This window comes from Caretta caretta, chromosome 23 (assembly GCF_965140235.1).
Source record: "Caretta caretta isolate rCarCar2 chromosome 23, rCarCar1.hap1, whole genome shotgun sequence".
Taxonomy (NCBI): Eukaryota; Metazoa; Chordata; order Testudines; family Cheloniidae; genus Caretta; species Caretta caretta.
In genome coordinates, this window is record NC_134228.1 from 7,249,371 (window position 1) to 7,271,269 (window position 21,899).

Here is a 21,899-nt window from a genome sequence, read left to right on the forward strand (position 1 = left end):
GGGTGCACAGGGGAGCTCAGATGTTGGGGGGGCACAGGGGAGATCTCCAAGGGGGGGCACTGGGAAGAGTGGGGGAGGCTGAGGTGTCAGGGGCTGCTGGAGTATAGCACAAGTGCAGATGGGGCAGGGGAGTGGAGGAGCGTATGGGGCACAAAGAGGGAAGTGGGGGGCGCAGGCACTGAGTGCCCTAAAACCCCCCCCCGCCCCCCAGCCAGAATCTGGTTTGTTTGTAGGTGGCAATAAAAATCATCGACAAGACGCAGCTGAACCCCACGAGCCTCCAGAAGGTGAGCATGAGCGGAGGGGGAGGGGCCCCACACCCTGCAGGTGCTGGCAGACCCATGCCCTGGGGAGGGGGCAATGTCCCGGCAGGGGCTGCGCTGCCCGGGGTCTGGGCCTGGAGGGACAGAGGTAGCCTGGCCTGGGACTGGCAGGACAGGCAGCAGCTCCAGGCCACCCTGGATGGGGGTTGCCCCCCACCTCCCGCTGGCTGCCCACGGCACAGCTCCGACGCCAGCGGCTGGGTTCCCAGGCTTCACAAAGAGCCCATTGTGCTCCGGGCTGGGAGAGGGGAGGCTCTGGCCCTGGCATTTGGGTTCCCCATGCCTGCGACTTCCTCACTGTGCTTCCTCCGTGAGCTCGGGTCCCATACCCAGCACCCCACCCCGCTATCCTAGGGAACCATCCCTCGGCCCTGCCTTGCGCCTCTCCGCGCAGCTAATCTGGGACACCCACCCTGCCCGACACCTGCCCCCCTTTCCCATCCACCCCAGGACACCTGCCCCGCTCCTGTCCCCCACCTCGGGACACTACCAGCCCCAGCCCGCACTGGCTGCCCCAGCCCCTGGCATTGACACGGGCTCCCCTCCCTCAGATCACTGCTCTAATTAGTGCCCAGAGGCCAGACTGGTCGCTGTGGTAACAGCTGCTCCAGAGGCATCTCCAGGGGCTGCTAATTAGCAAAGGAGCTGTGGGTGGGGAGCAGATGAGAACAAACCCCTGAGCCAGCCCATCCCCTGCCATAGGGCCAGATCAGAGCCAGTGCTCCCCAAGGGGAAAGAGCCCGTGTCCCATTCCCTGTCCCCCTCAGCCACTCGCCCGCCATGGGGTCAGATCGGAGCCGGCACCCCCAGAGGGGAAAGGCCCCGTGTCCCCTTCCCTGTCCCCCTCAGCCACTCGCCAGCCATGGGCCAGATCAGAGCCAGCGTCCCCCCCACCAGGGGAAAGAGCCCATGTCCCCTTCCCTGTCCCCCTCAGCTACTCGCCAGCCATGGGGTCAGATCGGAGCCAGTGCCCCCCAGAGGGGAAAGGCCCCATGTCTCATTCCCTGTCCCCTTGAACCAGTTGCTCCCCTGCCATGGGGCTGGACTGGAGCCAGTGCCCCCTAGAGGGAAAGGCCCCATGTCTCATTCCCTGTCCCCTTGAACCAGTTGCTCCCCTGCCGTGGGGCTGGACTGGAGCCAGTGCCCCCTAGAGGGAAAGGCCCTGGGGGGCTAGAGGTGGTGGGGCAGGTGAGGAGGAGTTGTGAGGCTGTTTAACACCCCCCCACACACACACACCCGTCTCTCTGCCCCCTGCAGCTCTTCCGGGAAGTGCGGATCATGAAGGGCCTGAACCACCCCAACATCGGTGAGCTGGGGTCCGGGGGTCTGGCTCTGGGGCTCAGCAGCACGGGGGCGATGGGGCCTGAGCAAATGACAGCCCCAAATACCCCGTCCCCCAGCCACAACAGCCTCTGCCAGTTGAGGGGATCCGGGCCCTGGCACCTCTGCTCGGTGGGCACTGCCCCTGCAGGTCCCTCAACTACAGGGGGTCAGAGCCCTCCTGTGTGTGTGTGGGGTGGGGGTCGGGAGGGTCAGGCCCCTCCCGTGATGGCGTGTGAGTGGGGGAGGGGCAGGCCTGTCCAGTGATGGGTCTGGGGCAAGGGAGAGACAGGCCCATCCTGTGAGAACATTTGGGACAGGTGTTGGGTGGGAGTCGGGCCGTCCTGTGGGGACATTGTGTAGGAGGGCCAGGCCCGGCCCATGAGGGGGTTTGGGAGGGAGGGAGGGTCAGGCCCATCCCAGGAGGGTGTTTGCGGGACTGTGACCCATATATTTCAGAGGAGGGTCTAGCACGCTCCGTGTGAGTGCAGAGGTTCTGGTCTGTGACAATGCAGCCGTGGGCACGTCTGCCGTCTCCCGGCTGGCGCGTGGGGCTGTCCGCAGGCTCCGGGGCTGTCCGCAGGCTCCAGGGCTTCTGGGAGCGAAGCGGGCTCTGGACAGGGCAGAGCTGTGGAGGGAGCAGACAGGCAGCAGCGAGGGGTAGAGTGAAGGCTGGTGACTGTGCAAAACTTCCCCGAGTATTTCCAGATGTTGGGGCTGGGTCACCCCAACTCCCTTTGCCCCAGCTGCCCAAGGGCGGGAGCTCCGGCGTGCAGGGAGCCTGGGCAGCCCCTAGCAACAGAGCTGAGGGGTTTGCCTGGGAATTTCCTTCTTTTTGCCATCACAGATCATAGAATCATAGAATATCAGGGTTGGAAGGGACCTCAGGAGGTATCTAGTCCAACCCCCTGCTCAAAGCAGGACTAATCCCCAAGGTTTGCCCCGATCCCTAAATGGCCCCCTCAAGGCTTGAACTCACAACCCTGGGTTTAGCAGGCCAATGCTCAAACCACTGAGCTATCTCTCCCCCCAAAGATCAGAGCTGTCTCTGCGGTGTCATGGCCCCCAGCCCTCTGGAAGGGATCCATGCTGTGCTGCGAAGGGCGTTTTCAGAGACGCCACTCCCCATCCCGCGTGGGGAGTAACAGTGCCGCCCTGTCCACACCACCAGGAGCTAGGGGCACTGGGGCTTGCACAGGGAGTGAAGAAGCTTCCAGCCTCACCATGGGAGAGACCCCGACCAGGGCCCCAGCGGCAGGCACCATGTGGGCTGTGCGGGTGAGAGTGGGGCTCACTGGGCGATGTCGGGAGCTGGGCCTTGACCTGTGTCTCTCATTACAGTGAAGTTGTTTGAGGTGATAGAGACGGAGAAAACACTCTACCTGGTGATGGAGTATGCCAGTGCTGGTGAGAATGCCCCCTGCCATGCCAGCAGCCCCTGCCCCGCCATCTGCTCCCCCAGGCCTGTGCCCTCTGCATGCCTGCAACCCCTGGGGGTGTCTGTGCTGCACCTGGAGATCTGGACCCCTCTGTGTTCCCGCACCCCCTCTCTGCATGGCCCCCAGATCCTTCTGCCCGGCTCACCTCCAGTGTTCTATGGGCTACAGCCCCACCCAGCCTGCCCTGGGGTGCAGTCTGGCTCTGGGACCCTCTGAGCCTGTAGGTAGCGATGGGAGCCATCCTGGCCCAGCACCCCAAAGGCCTCCCCAGCAGTCACAGCCTGGGGAGATAGACAGGTGTGGCGGGGAGGCAGGACCCCTGCCTGGCATGTCCCCACCCCACCCCACCCCTCCCGACCACAGGTCCTGCCTGACATATCCCCTCCCACCGCCCCCCCCGACCAGGGGCCCTGCCCAGTGTGACCCCCCCCACAGCTTCTTTTGACGAAGGGCCTGTCTGGCGTGACATGCCCCCACTCCCTTCTGACCGAGGGCTCTGCCTGGTGTGACTCCCCCCACATCCCTGCCTGACCAGGGATTCTGCCTGGCGGGATGCGCCCTCTTCCCTCCCACAGCCCCTCCTGATCACAGACCCTGCTTGGCTCCCCCCCATGCTGCTAAAATTATCCTCGCTCTGTTTAAAATAAGCCAAGCCACTAGGCCCCTGCAGGTGCCACCCACCTGGCAGCTGCCTCCCTGGCGCAGGCTGGCACTGGGAGCCAGGCAGGGGGCGTACACATTCCCATCCATTCCAGTGGCTCCATGGGCGGCTCCCATCTGTGCCTGCGGGCTGGTGCCACCTGGGCTCAGGCTCATCCCATCGTGGACGCTGCAGGGTGCGGTTGGGTGGGCCAGTGTCGGGTGGGGGGCATGAACCCTGGCACAACCAGCCTGGTTGGCCGTTCTTGGGGAATGTGTGGGGTCTCCATGGCCCGCTGTAATGGACCCCCCCCCCCGGCACTACCCCCTGCCACTACAGACTGCTCCTGACCGCACCCCCTCCCCGCAGGCGAAGTCTTTGACTACCTCGTGTCACATGGACGGATGAAGGAGAAGGAAGCCCGGGCAAAATTCAGACAGGTCAGGACAGAATCTGGACAGGGGAATGGACAAGAGCCCTGCCCACCCCAGCAGGGGGCACTGTGGGGAGCAGGCAGGCGCTGGCTGTGGGGGGAGCTGGCAGCAGGGATTGTGGGGAGCGGGGTGGGAGTTCTCTGCACCCCTAGCCCCTGCCCTTTTGGGCACATCACTGTAGCTCAGGGCGGAGTCTCTGGTCAGCTCCAGCCTGAGGGATGAGGGCGGGGGGGGGGCTGTGTGATCTGTGTGCTCTGTGGAGGGGCTGCGTGTGTGGTGCGGGGGGCTGCTGGCTCTGCACGTGGGGGCTGCGTGTTCCGTGGGGGCGCTGTGCTGATGGCTCGGGGGGGCTGCGTGTTCTGCACGTGCGGGGGGCTGCTGGCTCTGCACGTGGGGGCTACGTGTTCTGCGGGGGGGCTGTGCTGATGGCTCGGGGGGGCTGCGTGTTCTGCACGTGGGGGGGGGCTGCTGGCTCTGCACGTGGGGGCTGCGTGTTCTGCGGGGGGGCTGTGCTGACGGCTCAGGGGGGCTGCGTGTTCTGCACATGGGGGGAGCTGCTGGCTCTGCATGTGGGGGCTGCGTGTTCTGTGCGGGGCTGTGCTGACGGGTCGGGGGGGCTGCGTGTTCTGCACATGGGGGGCTGCTGGCTCTGCATGTGGGGGCTGCGTGTTCTGTGGGGGGCTGTGCTGACGGCTCAGGGGGGCTGCGTGTTCTGCACATGGGGGGAGCTGCTGGCTCTGCATGTGGGGGCTGCGTGTTCTGTGGGGGGCTGTGCTGACGGGTCAGGGGGGCTGCGTGTTCTGCGTGGGGGGGCTGTGTGCTCTGTGGGGGGAGGCTGCGTTGCTGGCCCTAGTCTGTGGGGCAGAGGCTGAGTGGTGTGTGTGGAGTAGGGGGAGGGGGCAGGGGAGAGTGGAAGGGCTCTGCTGCTGACCCTCTTGTGCAGGGATTCTCAAACTGGGGCTCATGACCCTTCAGGGGATCAGGAGTTATTACACCGAGGGTAATGAGCTGTCAGCCGCAGCCCCCAAACCCCACTTCACCTCCGGCATTTAGAATAGCGTTAAATATAAAAAAGTGTTTTTAATTTGTAAGGGGGGTCGCCCTCGGAGCCTTGCTGTGTGAAAGGGGTCACCAGTACAAAAGCGTGAGAACCACTCTTCTTGTGTGTGGCGGGGTGTGTGGGGGTGGTGTGGGGGGGGTAGGGTTTAAGGGCTCCCTGCTGGGAGCCGGCTTGGAAATCTGGATGGGCGCTGCCTTCCCAGCCATCGATCCCTGGCAGCAGAGCACTCGTCTTACAGGAGCAGTTCCCCTCCTGGGGGGCAGCGGGGGTGGGGGGAGCAATGGGGGGCAGAGGATGGCGTCTGTTAGTCCCATAGTCACTGCCAGCTCTGCCCCCAGATCGTCTCGGCCGTGCACTATTGTCACCAGAAGAACATCGTGCACCGAGACCTGAAGGTGAGTCACCCCACCCGGGTTCTGCCCCTCTCCCCACCCTGGGCACTGCGCCAGCATCCCCCCAGGCCCCCCCCCGTGTACTTACCCCCCCCCCCCCGACCACACCAGACCTGAAGGCAAGAGTTCCTTTCTGCCCCAGCCCAGGCCCTCTCCCAGCACCCGCTCCCCCTTGTTCCTTCCCTCCCAGGCACTGCCCCTATCCTCCCACCCCCTCCCCCCCCCGGCTGTGGGGGTGGGGCCTGACCCTGACGTACCCCAGCCCCCCAGCTGTGGGGGCGTGGCCGGACCCTGCTGTGCCCCCCATCCCCCCCCCAGGCAGAGAACCTGCTGCTGGACGCCGATGCCAACATCAAGATCGCTGACTTCGGGTTCAGCAACGAGTTCACGCTGGGCTCCAAGCTGGACACGTTCTGCGGGAGCCCCCCCTACGCCGCACCCGAGCTCTTCCAGGGCAAGAAATACGATGGGCCTGAGGTCGACATCTGGAGCCTGGGGGTCATCCTCTACACCCTGGTCAGCGGCTCGCTGCCCTTCGACGGGCAGAACCTCAAGGTGAGCAGGGGGGCATGGGGGCACACAGGGATGGGGGTGTCTGGGGAGCACACAGGGATGGGGGGGTGTTGACTCAGGGGCATGGGGGTCCTGGGGGGACATGGGGATGGAGGTGTTGGAGGGTATGGGGGTGGGGAGATGGGGGTACAGTCCTGGAGGGACACAGAGCTGTGGGTGTTGGGGGGGCATGGGGGTGGGGAGATGGGGGTACAGGATGTCCGGGGGGGCATGGGGGTGGGGAGATGGGGGCACAGGGGGTCCTGGAGGGACACGGGGCTGTGGGTGTTTGGGGGGGACATGGGGGTGGGGAGATGGGGGCACAGGGGGTCCTGGAGGGGACATGGGGGTGGGGAGATGGGGGCACAGGGGGTCCTGGAGGGACATGGGGCTGTGGGTGTTGGGGGGGCATGATGGCAGGGCCAGCGCTTAGCCCGGCGGAAAGGCAATCTCTAGCTCTGGCTGTGTTTTCTGCAGGGCCTTGTCCCCTGCATCACAGAGGAGGCTCTGGGTCCCTATAGCCAGAGCCTGGGCACAGAGCTGGGGCCCAGGGGACCCTACAGCCTTGCTAGGCAGAGCCCAGTCCCTGCCTTGCATCGGAGTTGACCCCCCCTTTGTATGCGGAGGGGGAGGGGGGAACCCTTTGGGGCCAGTTCCTAGCCAAGTCCCTGGGGATGGCTCAGCAGGTCCCGGGCAGGCAGGGAGGCTGGCGGGGGGATCCCTGCCTGACTTGACCCTCCCTCATCCCCCCAGGAGCTGCGGGAGCGAGTGCTGCGAGGCAAGTACCGCGTCCCCTTCTACATGTCCACAGACTGCGAGACCATCCTGCGCCGCTTCCTGGTGCTCAATCCTGCCAAGCGCTGCACCCTGGAGGTGAGTGCCCAGGGGAGGGAAGGCTGGCAGGGTGCCCCCGGGAGAACCGGGACCTCCCGGCATTCCCTGTGCTCAGTCCCTTGGCATTCCCCATTCCCTGTGCCCTCCATCGATCTGGGTCGGTTACACCCTGCCCGGAACAACCTATTGGCAGCCCCCAGACAGTGCGGTGCCTCCCAGCCCCGCCTCTGCTCCTGGAGTAACTGTTTAACCCTTTACACCCTGTGCAGAGCAGTGCAAAGCCCAGAGGGAAACCGAGGCACACAGGGGCATCATAATAATATTACCAACATTCCCACTTCCTCACCCTGCTGCTCCTGTGCTCTGTGGCCCCATTTACCCAGCCTCCCCAACTCTGTCCGTGTTGCTGGGACGCCATCTTTGCCCTCTGCTCTGCACTGTGCCCCCCGAGTGGCAGCAATCCCCATGGGAGCGAGCTCTCCATTAAGCTGTTTCTGCCTGCACAGGGCCCTGCCTGGCGCTGTCTCCCCAATGACTGTAATTAGTGTAATTGACTCAGGGGATAATTACAGGGTGTCTGAGACCCAGGCAGGCTCCGTGCAGCCCCCACAGAGCTCAGCCCCCTGCGCGGGTGGGATCTGCAGAGCCAGCAGGGAGTCCCTGGGGAGGTGCGGCTCCTGCAGGCCATGGGAGCTCCCTGGGGGCCAGAATTTGGGCTGTCGGGCTCCCTAACCCACAGCATCTCTAGACACACAGCAGGGATGGGGCCCAGGTGCACTGGAAGGAGTGCACTGAGTCCTTTGTCTCTGCTCCTGGTCTGCAGGCCCTGCCGGGGATGGAGGGTCTGCCCAGTGGTGGGAAGACACAGCCTGTTCCCCAGCGGGGAGATGCAGGCTGCGTCCTGAGGGGTGCCGGGGGGGAGATTCTGCCCTTGTCCCGCTGGGGGTAGGGGTGTGATGGGTGCCTGGCAGGGAGAGACAGGCCCTGTCCTGGGGCGGGGCAGAGTGATGGGTGCCGGGCAGGGAGACTTCCCATGGGGTTGATGGGTGTGTGGCGGAGGGAAGACGCAGTCCTTGTCCTGGGGTGTGTGGCGGGGGCGGGGGTTGATGGGTAAGTGGCAGGGGCAGATGCAGCCCCTGTCCCGGTTGTGGAGCGGGAGGAGTGCGTAGTGACATGGCCCTTCCCCCAGTGCGGAGGCGTGTGTGTATGATGGGTGCGTGGTGGGAGGCAGACGCGGCCCTTGTCCCGGTTGTGGGGGGGGCGGCGATGGGTGCGTGGCAAGGAGCAGTTGTGTCCCGTGTCCCCATGGGAGGGAGGGTGAGGGGTGCTTGGTCTCGAGATGCAGCCCCCCCACCAGGGAGGCCCGAGACCTCCTAATCCAGGCCCTGCACCCCTCTTCCTGGGATCCACTGAGACTCTCAGCCAGCCAGTAAAACAGAAGGTTTATTGGACAACAGGAACACAGTCCACAACAGAGCTTGTGGGTACAACCAGGACCCCTCAATCACATCCTTCTGGGGGAGCAGGGAGCTTAGACCCCAGCCCTGGGGTTCCCTGTGTTCCTCCCCCCAGCCTCCAAACTGCCAACTAAACTCACCCCGCAGGTTCCCTGCTGCAGCCTCTGTTCACATTCCTGGGCAGAGGTGTCACCTCCCCCTCCCCCTCCTGGCTCAGGTGACAGGCTCTCAGGTCTCCCATCCCCAGGGCACATTCACAGGTCAACACTCCCCCCTCCCTGCTGAGTCACATCGTCACATCTCTCCCCCCTTCGAGACTGAACTGAGCGGGGTCACTGTGACCAGTGACCTGGGGAAGTTCGGGGCCCCCTCTCCGGGACAGCGCATCCGCTATCAGGTTGGCACTTCCCTTCACGTGGACCACGTCCATGTCGTAATCCTGCAGGAGCAGGCTCCATCTCAGGAGCTTGGCGTTGGCTCCTTTCATCTGGTGCAGCCAGGTCAGGGGCGAGTGGTCGGTGTACACGGTGAAGTGCCGCCCGAAGAGATAGGGCTCTAGTTTCTTGAGGGCCCACACCATGGCCAGGCACTCCTTCTCGATGGCCGCGTAGTGTTGCTCCCGGGGTAGCAACTTCTTGCTCAGGTACACGATGGGGTGTCTCTCCCCCTTTTCATCCTCCTGCATTAACACCGCCCCCAGTCCCGTGTCGGAGGCGTCGGTGAACACCACAAAGGCCTTGTCAAAGTCCGGGTTCGCCAGAACTGGGCCACTGACCAGAGCCTCCTTCAGCGCCCGGAAAGCCTCCTGGCACTGCTCGGTCCAGACCACCTTGTCTGGCTTCCCCTTCTTGCATAGCTCAGTGATGGGGGTGGCTATGGCGCTAAAGTGAGGCACAAATCTTCGGTAGTATCCTGCCATCCCAATAAAGGCTTGGACCTGCTTTTTGGTGTAGGGAGCGGGCCAGTCTCTGATCACCTCCACCTTGGCTGGTTCCGGCTTTAGGCGGCCGCTCCCCACCCGATGGCCCAGGTAAGACACTTCCGCCATCCCCACCTTGCACTTCTCCGCTTTTACAGTCAGCCCAGCCCCCTGGAGTCGGTCCAGCACTTGTCTAACCTGGGACACGTGGTCCTCCCAGGTCTGGCTAAAGACACAGATGTCATCAATATACGCCACGGCAAAACTCTCCATCCCCCTCAGGAGCTGGTCCACCAGGCGTTGGAAGGTGGCCGGCGCTCCCTTGAGGCCGAAAGGCAGGGTCAGGAACTCATAGAGCCCCAGAGGGGTGATAAAGGCCGATTTCAGCCGGGCATCTGCATCCAGCGGCACTTGCCAGTAGCCCTTTGTAAGGTCCATGGTGGTAAGGTACCGAGCTCCTCCCAGCTTGTCTAGGAGCTCATCAGGCCTGGGCATGGGGTAGGCATCCGATACAGTGATGGCATTGAGCTTCCGATAGTCCACACAGAACCGGACCGACCCGTCCTTTTTGGGGACCAGCACCACCGGCGAGGCCCAAGGGCTGGCAGATGGCTGGATCACCCCCAAAGCCAGCATGTCCCGGACCTCTCTTTCCAGGTCCTGAGCAGTTTTCCCTGTGACTCGGAAGGGGGAGCATCTTATCGGCGGGTGCGACCCTGTCTGCACCCGGTGGACAGTCAGATTAGTGCGTCCAGGCTGGTTGGAAAATAGCTGTCGGTACGGATGCAGCACCTCCCTGACCTCAGCTTGCTGGGCAGGGGTTAGCTGATCCGAGAGGGGAATTGTTTCCAGGGGGGAACCAGCTCTGGTCCCAGGGAATAGATCTACTAAAGGGTCATCTCCCTGCTCTTCCCACTGTCCACACACGGCAAACACCACATTCCCCCTGGCATAATATGGCTTCATCATATTCACATGGTACACCCGGCGGTGGTGCGCCCGGTTCGACAGCTCCACCACATAGTTTACCTCATTGAGCTGCTTGACGACCTTGAAAGGGCCCTCCCAGGCGGCCTGTAGTTTGTTCTTTCTCACTGGGATGAGAACCATCACCGGATCCCCGGTGGCGTAGGCACGGGCCCTTGCCGTGCGGTCATACCAGACCTTCTGCTTCTTCTGGGCTCTGGCCAGATTCTCCCTGGCCAGGCCCATGAGTTCAGCAAGTCTCTCTCGGAAGATCAGGACATACTCCACCACTGACTCTCCATCGGGAGTGGCCTTCCCCTCCCACTCGTCTCTCATCAGGTCCAGGGGGCCCCTCACCCTCCTTCCATATAACAGTTCGAAAGGCGAAAATCCGGTAGACTCCTGTGGCACCTCCCTGTACGCGAACAGCAGGTGAGGTAAGTACTTGTCCCAATCCTGTGGGTGCTGGTTCATAAAGGTTTTCAGCATCATCTTTAGCGTCCCGTTAAACCTCTCCACCAGCCCGTTGGACTGGGGGTGATAAGCTGAGGCCCAGTCGTGCCGGACCCCACATTTCTCCCACAAGCACCGGAGCAGGGCCGACATGAAGTTGGAGCCTTGGTCTGTCAAGACTTCCTTGGGGAACCCCACTCGGCTGAAAATGGTCAGGAGCGCATCGGCCACGGTGTCTGCTTCAATGGAAGCTAAGGGCACTGCCTCGGGGTAGCGGGTGGCAAAATCTACCACCACCAGAATGTATTTCTTCCCCGACCGGGTCGTCCTGCTGAGAGGCCCCACGATGTCCATGGCCACCTTCTGGAAAGGCTCCTCTATGATGGGCAAAGGTCTCAAAGCCGCTTTCCCCTTGTCCCGGGCCTTCCCCACCCTCTGACAGGGGTCACAGGATCGGCAATACTGCCGGACCGTGGTAAAGACCCCGGGCCAGTAAAAGTTCTGTAGCAACCTCTGCCGGGTGCGCCGGATTCCCTGGTGCCCTGCGAGGGGGATGTCATGGGCCAGGGACAGGAGCTTGCGGCGATACTTCTGGGGGACCACCAGCTGCCTCCTGATCCCACAGGACTCCACTTCCCTTGTGGGAGCCCATTCTCGGTATAGGAACCCCTTCTCCCACAGGAACCTCTCCTGGCAGCCTCTCCTCATGGTCCGTACCACCCTGAGGTCGGCCAGGTCCCTGAGCTTCCGCAAGGAGGGATCTTTCCTCAACTCGGCCTGGAACTCAGCAGCTGGGGAAGGGATGGGGACCGGTTCCCCCTCAGTGGCCAGGTCTGAGGCCTCAGCCTCTCTGAGCCGTGCCCCTCGGCCCTCCCTTCCCACCAGGGTAGGGTCCTGCGCCTCCGGTGCGGTACCCTCCCCGAGGTCAGGGAGCAGTGGCCCTCGCCGGCTCTGGCTACGGGTCACAACCAGGGCGGTCTGGGGCTTGCTTGGCCAGTCCTCTAGGTCTCCCCCCATCAAAACTTCAGTGGGCAAATGGTGGTGTACCCCCACATCCTTGTGGCCCTCCTTGGCCCCCCATTTCAGGTGTACCCTTGCCACGGGCACCTTAAATGGGGTCCCACCCACCCCTGTCAGGGTCAGGTAGGTGTTGGGCACCACCCGATCTGGGGCCACCACCTCGGGCCGGGCCAGCGTCACCTCCGCACCCGTATCCCAGTATCCATTGACCTTCCTCCCATCCACCTCCAGGGGAACAAGGCACTCTCTCTGGAGGGACAGCCCCGCGCCCACCCTGTAAACTGAGCGCCCTGAGTCCAGAGCCTCCAGCCCTCTGGTGGAGCTGGCCTGGGGTACTCTTCCCTCCGGGGCAGGTGGTAAACTGGCAGCCCCCCTTGCCTGAGTCGTCTGCCCCTCGTCCAGCTGGGTCCCTACCCAGTTAACCCTGGGTAGGTTGGGTCTGCTCAGTTTGTCCCTGAGCCCAGGGCACTGGGACCGTACGTGGCCTCTCTGGCCACAGTGATAGCAGCTCAGGTCACGTTGGTCCCCTCGAGCGGGTCGGAGGGGCCCGACGCCAGGCGTTCCCCTTGGGAGGGGGTTCTCCCTATTTCCCCGCTGGGAGGCCCCCTGGTGACTCTCTCTCTGCATCGGGGGGGGCCTGTTCTTTTGGGACTCCTCCCGGCTACCCCCTGACCGACTGTTCACAAACTCGTCGGCCAGCTGCCCTGCGTGCTGGGGGTTCTCGAGCTTTTTGTCCACCAACCACAGCCTCAGGTCGGAAGGGCACTGTTCATACAGTTGCTCCAGTACGATTAGGTCAAGCAGGTCCTCTTTAGCTCGGGCCCCCGCTGTCCACTTGCGGGCATACCCCTGCATCCGGTTGGCCAGTTGTAGGTAGGTGACCTCAGGCGTTTTACGCTGACTCCGGAACCTTCTCCGGTACATCTCGGGGGTCAGCCCAAACTCACGGAGCAGGGCCTGTTTGAACAGTTCATAGTCCCCTGCCTCCGGCCCTGTCATCCGGCTGTACACCTCCACGGCTTTGGGGTCCAGTAAGGGGGTGAGAAACTGGAGCCTGTCTGCAGGGTCAACCCTGTGCAGCTCACAGGCATTCTCAAAGGCCGTCAGGAAGCTATCTATGTCCTCCCCCTCCTTACGCTGGGCCAGGAAGCACTTATCAAAGTTCCTTGCAGTCTTGGGTCCCCCCTCACTCACCACAGCCGGGGCCCCACTGCTCTTCAGCCTGGCCAGCTCCAGTTCGTGCTGTCTTTGTTTCTCCTTCTCCTGACGCTCCCTCTCCTTCTCCTGACGCTCCCTCTCCTTCTCCTCCTGCTCATGTTGACGTTGTTTCTCCTTCTCCTCCTGCTCATGTTGACGTTGTTTCTCCTTCTCCTCCTGCTCATGTTGACGTTGTTTCTCCTCATGTTGATGTTGTTTTTCATGATCCTCCAGCTCCCTCATTTTCATCTCCCTCTCCCATTCCAGCCGCCTCCGCTCCAGGGATGGGGAGCTCCGCCGGGAGGATCCCCTGCTGGGTGCTGGGGTCAGGGTGCCCTCGGTATTCGCTGGGCTTCCCCCAACCCCTCCCCCAGACATAGGTAGGAAGGGTCTCGGGATGTCCTCGGCAGCAGTCTGACCCCTCCCAGCCCGGTCAGGCCCCAGGGCCCACGCTGCGTCTGCCGGGCGGCTCCCCTCAGGGATAGGGATCGGGTCATCCAAGCGATCCCTCTCCTCCAACTGGGCAATCAGTTGTTCCTTGGTGGACCTCCCGATGCGCAGCCCCCTCTGCCTGCACAGCTCCACCAGGTCACTCTTAAGGCGTTTAGCGTACATCTCCCTGCTGGCCACTCGCAGGCCGGGCAGCTTCCCACGGTTTCCAGGAAAAGCCCTTAGTGTGCCAGTCCTTCTTGAGGTCACCACCTCTTTGCCAGGGTCGAGCTGCAGACTCCTCCGCCCCTGGGACTGCTCGCTGCAATCCCCCGGGGGACCCTGTTACTGCAAAAGTCTTTCTCTCTGGTCACACATTCCCAGGGGTTAACCGCCCCCCGAAACCGTCTCTGAATCTTCAGCACGCCTGGTCCCCGTCAATTCCCCTTCGTTTTACTGTTCCCCAGTCACTTACTGCAGGAAGCGCCGTTCACGGGGTGCAGTAGATCCCACCGCTGCCACCAGTTGTCACGGAGTGTGGGGGAGTCCAGGCCCTGCACCCCTCTTCCTGGGATCCACTGAGACTCTCAGCCAGCCAGTAAAACAGAAGGTTTATTGGACAACAGGAACACAGTCCACAACAGAGCTTGTGGGTACAACCAGGACCCCTCAATCACATCCTTCTGGGGGAGCAGGGAGCTTAGACCCCAGCCCTGGGGTTCCCTGTGTTCCTCCCCCCAGCCTCCAAACTGCCAACTAAACTCACCCCGCAGGTTCCCTGCTGCAGCCTCTGTTCACATTCCTGGGCAGAGGTGTCACCTCCCCCTCCCCCTCCTGGCTCAGGTGACAGGCTCTCAGGTCTCCCATCCCCAGGGCACATTCACAGGTCAACACTCCCCCCTCCCTGCTGAGTCACATCGTCACAGGGGGGGGCGGCGATGGGTGCGTGGCAAGGAGCAGTTGTGTCCCGTGTCCCCATGGGAGGGAGGGTGAGGGGTGCTTGGTCTCGAGATGCAGCCCCCCCACCAGGGAGGCCCGAGACCTCCTAATCCATCCCTTCTCTCTCAGCAAATCATGAAGGACAAATGGATCAATATCGGCTACGAGGGCGACGAGCTGAAGCCCTACAAGGAGCCTGAGGAGGATTTTGGGGACACCAAGCGCATCGGTGAGGGTCCAGGGCTCTGCTGTGCTGAGTGAGCACCACTGTCTGGACCCTGATGACCAAGGGGAGAACGCCTATTGGGGGAGCATTTGTCCCCAGGACAGCTGCACAGGGTCCCAGGGCCGGGACATGGCCCCTTCATCCCAGCCCCGACAGGGCTCAGAAGTACCTGGGCAAATGGGCGCTGCCCATGGGCCTATCATCTAGCCCAGGGGACACACGGGGCTTGTGCCATCTGGCGGGGGCTGGACACTGCATGGCACCTGCCCCGGCAGGGGTGGGGGTGTTGTCTGTGCCAGAAGTGAATCCAACCCCTCTCTTCCAGAGGTGATGGTGGGAATGGGATACACCCGCGAGGAGATCAAGGAAGCCCTGAACAGCCAAAAATACAACGAGGTCACGGCCACCTACCTCCTGCTGGGCAGGAAGAACGAGGTGAGTGCAGGCCCAGGGGAGCCTGGGGGCTGATCTGGAGGTGGGGAGGACCCGTGGGGAGCCTGTGATGCATTTCCCCTGGGATGCAACCTGGAACTGCGGTATCGCTGAACCCTCTGTCTCGCCAGTCTGGGCTCCCTTTTAAGTGATTATATGTAATAGCATACAGATCAAAGTACGTTACCATAAAAAATAAAACCGCAATCTAAATTCTCTAAACTGGATAGGATTAAACAGTTAGATAGTACAAACTGTCCACCCAGCTTCCCTACACAGGCAGGCTTCCTTCTTTCCTGCCTGGCACCCCCCATTCAGTCTTTGTTCCTAAGGTGTTTCCAGGTGTTGTGTTGAGAGGGAGTGAGGCTCTCCCGGTTGAACTGACTTCCCCCTTTTATAGTTTATTCCATGTGGAAGGAGCTTCTTTGTTTCAAGCCAAGCCCCCAACCCAGTGTGTGGAAAAACACAGGCACTAAAATGGAGTCCAGTGTCCCCTTATCTAGTCACATGCCCTTTTATGCTTTGATGAGTCACTTTCTCCGGACCAGTCACAATTATAGACCTCTGTCATATAACTCCATAGTTCAAAGATGAGCAGTCCCTGTCTTTCTAATCTCTCCTAATGTAGAAGCTGTTCCATTCCCCCCTCATCATTATTGTTGCCTTTCTCTGTATCTTTTCCAACTCTAATATATCTTTTTTTGAGATGGGGTGACCAAAGCTGCACACATTAGTCAAGGTGTGGGTGTACCATTGATTTATATAGTGGCATTTATATAGTGATATTTTCTGTCTTATTATCTGTCCCTTTCCTAATGGTTCCTAACATTCTGTTCGCTTTTTTGACTGCCGCTGCACGCTGAGTGGATGTTGTCAGAGAGCTATCCAAGATCTCTTTCTTGAGTGCTAACAGCTAATTTCAATGCCATCATTTTGTATGCATAGTTGGGATTATGTTTTCCAATGTACATGTGTGACGTGACAGCATTACTTTGCATTTATCAACATTGAATTTCATCTGCTATTTTGTTGTCCAGTTTAGTGAGGTCCTTGTGTTTAATGAGGTCCCTGTGTAACTCTTCGCAGCCAACTTTGGTCTTAACTATCTTGAGTAATTTTGTATCATCTGCAAATTTTGCCACCTCACTGTTCACCCCTTTTTCCAGATCATTTATGAATATGTTGAACGCACAGGTTCCTGTACAGATCCCTGGGGGACCCCGTTATTTACCTTTCTCCACTGTGAGAACTGACCATTTATTCCTACCCTTTGTTTCCTGTCTTTTAACCAGTTACTGATCCATGAGAGAACCTTCCCTCTTATCCCAGGACTGCTTACTTTGCTTTAGAGCCTTTAGTGAGGGAGGCTTTCTGAAAATCCAGGAACACTATATCCACGGGATCACTTCATGCTTGTTGACAGCCTCAAAGAATTCTAGTAGATTGGGGAAGCATGATTTCCCTTTACAAAACCCATGTTGACTCTTCCCCAGCATATCACGTTTATTTGTGTGTTCTTTACTATAGTTTCAAACAGTTTTGCCTGGGTCTGAAGTTAGGCTCACTGGCCTGTAATAGCCAGAATCACCTCTGGAGCCTTTTTTAAAAATTGGCATCACATTAGTTACCCTCCAGTCATCTGGTACAGAGGCTGATGTAAGCAATAGGTTACATACCACAGTTGTTGTTCGAATGATGGTCCCTATTCTCTTCCACGGAAGGTTGTACACACGTGCCATGAATCCAGAGCTGGAGATTTTGAAAGTAGTAGTGTCCCTTGGTCCACACATGCGTACTCGCTACGCTTCATGGTTTTGTCTGAGACGATAAAGGGCAGGGCGGGCTGACCATGCCCTCATTTCCTTCTCACTGCTGCATGGTCCGAATGTGATGCACTTTCTAAAATGCAGGGGGGAAAAGATGGTTTTCTACCTGTACATGGTTAGTATTTTTGTTGGTTTTACAGTAATTTAGTTTTTAGGATTGTTAGGGACTTCAGGATGCCATTCTACCCGTCTCCTGCTCTCCCACTTCACCCTCCCTAGCAACCAGGTCTGGGTACTGGGTTATGCCGAAGACATGGGGGTTCAGGATCTGCACCTCCTGCCATCACTCATTCTTGGTCAGTGACGAGCTAAGCACTGCCTTTACTGCTTGGGAGAAGCCCATGTTGCTTTCAGGTGCCATATCTGCCTCTCCTGCCCAAGCCGTACCCAGGCAGGCTGGGCTCTCTGCCTCAAGAACCACCTCATGGAGGTCACCATGAGACCACAGTCAGACCCCGGCTAGGGACTGCCCCCACAGTACATCAGCCTGAGAAGCCCAGGAGTGCACCTCCTACCACGGAGACCAGGTCCGGTTCAACTGGTACCAGTGCTATGGACCCAGGCAAGGGCCGAGTTGTCAGGCTGAGACACATGTGCATAACATGGCAGGGAGTCTTCCTCCAGGCCCAAAAAGGACACTGCATCGCCTACAGGTTCCAGCCACGGAGAAGCAGCATGTTCTAAGGCTTACAAGACATCACACAGAATGCCAGCTCCACCATGCCATGCACCCTTTCCAGGTCAGTCGGTGCCACTGAAGTCAAGAAAACCTGAGTTCTGCGGAAGTGCTCCATTCCAGCTCTGCTTCCGGTTGCGGGGCACATGCCAGGAGCACCAGGGACGCAGAAATCAGCACCCGAGCCACAAGAGCTCTCTGCATTGGAGGCGGTGAAGTGCCTTCGTCTTCAGGTGCAGTTGCCACCGAAGAGGGTATGCTTTCCTACCTTGAACTTACCTCCTTTGGGTCATGTTCCCGCCTGCTCTCTATGGCTCCTGTGGTTCCGACAGTACCACAGGCTCTGGCTTCTCGACATCGGAGGACTCGGACAGAGCACAGGGTCCGCCCCTCCCGTAACGTCGCTATGACTATCCAAAGGTACCACCGGCTCAGTGGCAGTACCCGCCCTTTCCCCAGCAAGGGAGCCATTGGTGCCTCACTCATGACGATCACGTGACAAAGGGGACTTAGATCCCTCAGGAATCGAGGATGCACATCAACGTCCTGGAGTTTCGAGTTGTGCGGAGGGCGTCCCGCGCCACGCATTTCTCCCATCCATTCACACGGTCACCAGCGCTCTGCGAGGAAGCAGTTCCTCTGTGGGTCACCTACAAGATCCTGTTGTCAGCAGCCTATCTCCCCGGGAATCAGAACGTGATTGCAGATTCTCTGAGCCAGCAGTTCATGGGCGCTCCACGACACCGTGGTTGCCGACATTTCCACTTGCGGGGAGACTCCAACTACCAGAGTCCTTTTTGCCTCCCATGCCAACAGCAAAGGCACCCAGTACTCCCTGGGGAGGGGGGTGGGGCAGGGCTCGGCACCCGCTCTCAAGGCAATGCCCTAGTCATCCACTGGTCAGACCATATCAATTGCACCTTTTCTTCCCTACCGCTCCTGCCACATGTTCTATGCAAGATCGGACAGGAGAGAGCAACAGTCATTCTGAGAGGTCTCAGAGTAGCAGCTGTGTTAGTCTGTATTCGCAAAAAGAACAGGAGGACTTGTGGCACTTTAGAGACTAACCAATTTATTTGAGCATAAGCTTTTGTGAGCTACAGCTCACTTCATCGGATGCATTCAGTGTAAAATACAGTGGGGAGATTTATATACATAGAGAACATGAAACAATGGGTGTTACCATACACACTGTAAGGAGAGTGATCACTTAAGGTGAGATATTACCAGCAGGGGAGCGGGGTTGAGGGGGGGAGCCTTTTGTAGTGATAATCAAGGAGGGTCATTTCCAGCAGTTGACAAGAACGTCTGAGGAACAGTGTGTGTGTGTGTGTGTGGAGGGTGAGATAAAAATGGGGAAATAGTTTTACTTTGTGTAATGACCCATCCACTCCCAGTCTCTATTAAAGCCTAAGTTAATTGTATCCAGTTTGCAAATTAATTCCAATTCAGCAGTCTCTCTTTGGAGTCTGTTTTTGAAGTTTTTTTGTTGAAGTATTGCCACTTTTAGGTCTGTAATTGAGTGACCAGAGAGATTGAAGTGTTCTCCGACTGGTTTTTGAATGTTATAATTCTTGACGTCTGATTTGTGTCCATTTATTCTTTTACGTAGAGACTGTCCAGTTTGACCAATGTACATGGCAGAGGGGCATTGCTGGCACATGATGGCATATATCACATTGGTGGATGTGCAGGTGAACGAGCCTCTGATAGTGTGGCTGATGTTATTAGGCCCTAAGGTGGTGTCCCCTGAATAGATATGTGGACACAGTTGGCAATGGGCTTTGTTGCAAGGATAAGTTCCTGAGTTAGTGGTTCTGTTGTGTGGTGTGTTGTTGCTGGTGAGTATTTGCTTCAGGTTGGGGGACTGTCTGTAAGCAAGGACTGGCCTGTCTCCCAAGATTTGTGAGAGTGATGGGTTGTCCTTCAGGATAGGTTGTAGATCCTTGATGATGCATTGGAGGGGTTTTAGTTGGGGGCTGAAGGTGATGGCTAGTGGCATTCTGTTATTTTCTTTGTTGGGCCTGTCCTGCAGTAAGTGACTTCTGGGTACCCTTCTGGCTCTGTCAATCTGTTTCTTCACTTCAGCAGGCGGGTATGGTAGTTGTAAGAATGCTTGATCGACATCTTGTAGGTGTTTGTCTCTGTCTGAGGGGTTGGAGCAAATGCGGTTGTATCACAGAGCTTAGCTGTAGACAATGGATCGTGTGGTGTGGTCCAGATGAAAGCTGGAGGCATGTAGGTAGGAATAGCGGTCAGTAGGTTTCCAGTATAGGGTGGTGTTTATGTGACCATCGCTTATTAGCACCGTAGTGTCCAGGAAGCGGATCTCTTGTGTGGACTGGTCCAGGCTGAGGTTGATGGTGGAATGGAAATTGTTGAAATCATGGTGGAATTCCTCAAGGGCTTCTTTTCCATGGGTCCAGATGATGAAGATCTCATCAATGTAGCACAAGTAGAGTAGGGGCATTAGGGGACGAGAGCTGAGGAAGCGTTGTTCTAAGTCAGCCATAAAAATGTTGGCATACTGTGGGGCCATGCGGGTACCCATAGCAGTGCCGCTGATTCGAAGGTATACATTGTCCCCAAATGTGAAATGGTTATGGGTGAGGACAAAGTCACAAAGTTCAGCCAACAGATTTGCCGTGACATTATCGGGGATACTGTTCCTGACGGCTTGTAGTCCATCTTTGTGTGGAATGTTGGTGTAGAGGGCTTCTACATCCATAGTGGCCAGGATGGTGTTTTCAGGAAGATCACCGATGGATTGTAGTTTCTTCAGGAAGTCAGTGGTGTCTCGAAGGTAGCTGGGAGTGCTGGTAGCATAGGGCCTGAGGAGGGAGTCTACATAGCCAGACAGTTCTGCTGTCAGGGTGCCAATGCCTGAGATGATGGGGCGTCCAGGATTTCCAGGTTTATGGATCTTTGGTAGCAGATAGAATACCCCAGGTCGGGGTTCCAGGGGTGTGTCTGTGCGGATTTGTTCTTGTACTTTTTCAGGGAATTTCTTGAGCAAATGCTGTAGTTTCTTTTGGTACCCCTCAGTGGGATCAGAGGGTAATGGCTTGTAGAAAGTGGTGTTGGAGAGCTGCCGAGCAGCCTCTTGTTCATATTCCGGCCTATTCATGATGACAACAGCACCTCCTTTGTCAGCCTTTTTGATTATGTTGTCAGAGTTGTTTCTGAGGCTGTGGATGGCATTGTGTTCTGCATGGCTGAGGTTATGGGGCAAATGATCGCTCTGTTCTGGCCTCGCCAGTTCTGGTTTCCGTCCTTCTCTGCACGTCAGTGCTGTGACGAAGTGGGACTGTTCTTAATGTTTTATCTGAATAGTGTGGGGGTGCCTCAGTTTCCCTTATGCAGTTCTTAAGTCTCTAGGTGGTGGGATAAGGGTGTATGATGGTTGCAGAGCCCTAGAGGGCAGGTGTGTGCAGGGGTCTGGACAGAGAGAATGGCCGACACCCTGTTTCCTGGCAACTGATGGCCTGGGCCCTTCCCCCCTGCAAGGTGAGAGCTAAAGGGTTGGAGAACAAAGGAATCCAGTGACCTCCTGGCCCGGGAAAGGGACAAAGCCCAGAAGAGGAGGGGCTGGAGGGTGAGTCAGTTGGGGCTGGCTGGGGACATGGAGTGAAGTGCAGATGTGGTTGTCTGGCTCACTGCCCCCCAAAATGGACCCAGCTGAGGGGTCCTGTTCTCTGTACCTACAAGCTCTGGTTTAGACCATGTTCCTGTCGTCTAATAAACCTTCTGTTTTACTGGCTGGCTGAGAGTCACGTCTGACTGCGAAGTTGGGATGCAGGACCCTCTGGCTTCCCCAGGCCCCGCCTGGGCAGACTCGCTGTGGGAGGGACAGAGGATGCTGAATGCTCCGAGGTCAGACCCAGCAAGGAGGAAGTCGTGTGAGCTGTTTACCCTGCAGACAGTCTCCTCCCAGAGAGGAGGCTCCCCCAGAGTCCTGCCTGGCTGCGTAGGGAGCAGTTCCAGAGCATTGCCCAGGAACTCCATGACAAGTCCGTCCCCCACTTCTGCTGCCAATGTTCCCAGAGCTGCTCACACAACATAGAGGAAGGATCTGGCATCCTGATCCATAGACGCTCCCCATAAAAGCTTGTTTTTTGGGTGGGCATCTTCACTAGAATGGCACTATTTGTCGGCAGGGCAAGACATCCTCTCTAGTAGCAGGAAAGAGGCCACAAGGCTCCTAACGGGCCAAGAGGAAGCATCCTGAGGACATGGACATTCCCCTTCTTCTGGACTGCCTTCTGTCCCTGAAGGCGTCAGAACTTGCACTCAACTCCATCAAGGTGCATGTAGCGGCTTTCTGTGCCTTCTATCCCCTGTGGAGGGGCACTCTGTCTTTGCATG

At 58.8% G+C, this 21,899-nt stretch overlaps 1 protein-coding gene across 3 annotated transcripts in view; it reads left to right on the plus strand.

The window, feature by feature from the left end:
- Positions 1-21,899, plus strand: part of MARK4 (microtubule affinity regulating kinase 4) — a 69,046-nt gene that overhangs the window by 32,314 nt on the left and 14,833 nt on the right. For 2 of the 3 annotated variants that reach the window (XM_048834350.2, XM_048834352.2), the window contains exons 3-11: positions 234-287; positions 1,581-1,629; positions 2,985-3,050; positions 4,092-4,162; positions 5,555-5,611; positions 5,927-6,163; positions 6,914-7,033; positions 14,504-14,603; positions 14,926-15,035. In XM_048834350.2, the coding sequence (XP_048690307.1) occupies positions 234-287; positions 1,581-1,629; positions 2,985-3,050; positions 4,092-4,162; positions 5,555-5,611; positions 5,927-6,163; positions 6,914-7,033; positions 14,504-14,603; positions 14,926-15,035 (864 nt within the window). Of the gene's footprint in view, positions 1-211; positions 288-1,580; positions 1,630-2,984; positions 3,051-4,091; positions 4,163-5,554; positions 5,612-5,926; positions 6,164-6,913; positions 7,034-14,503; positions 14,604-14,925; positions 15,036-21,899 lie in introns of all 3 variants that reach the window. The other variant, XM_048834351.2, reaches the window with a different exon arrangement.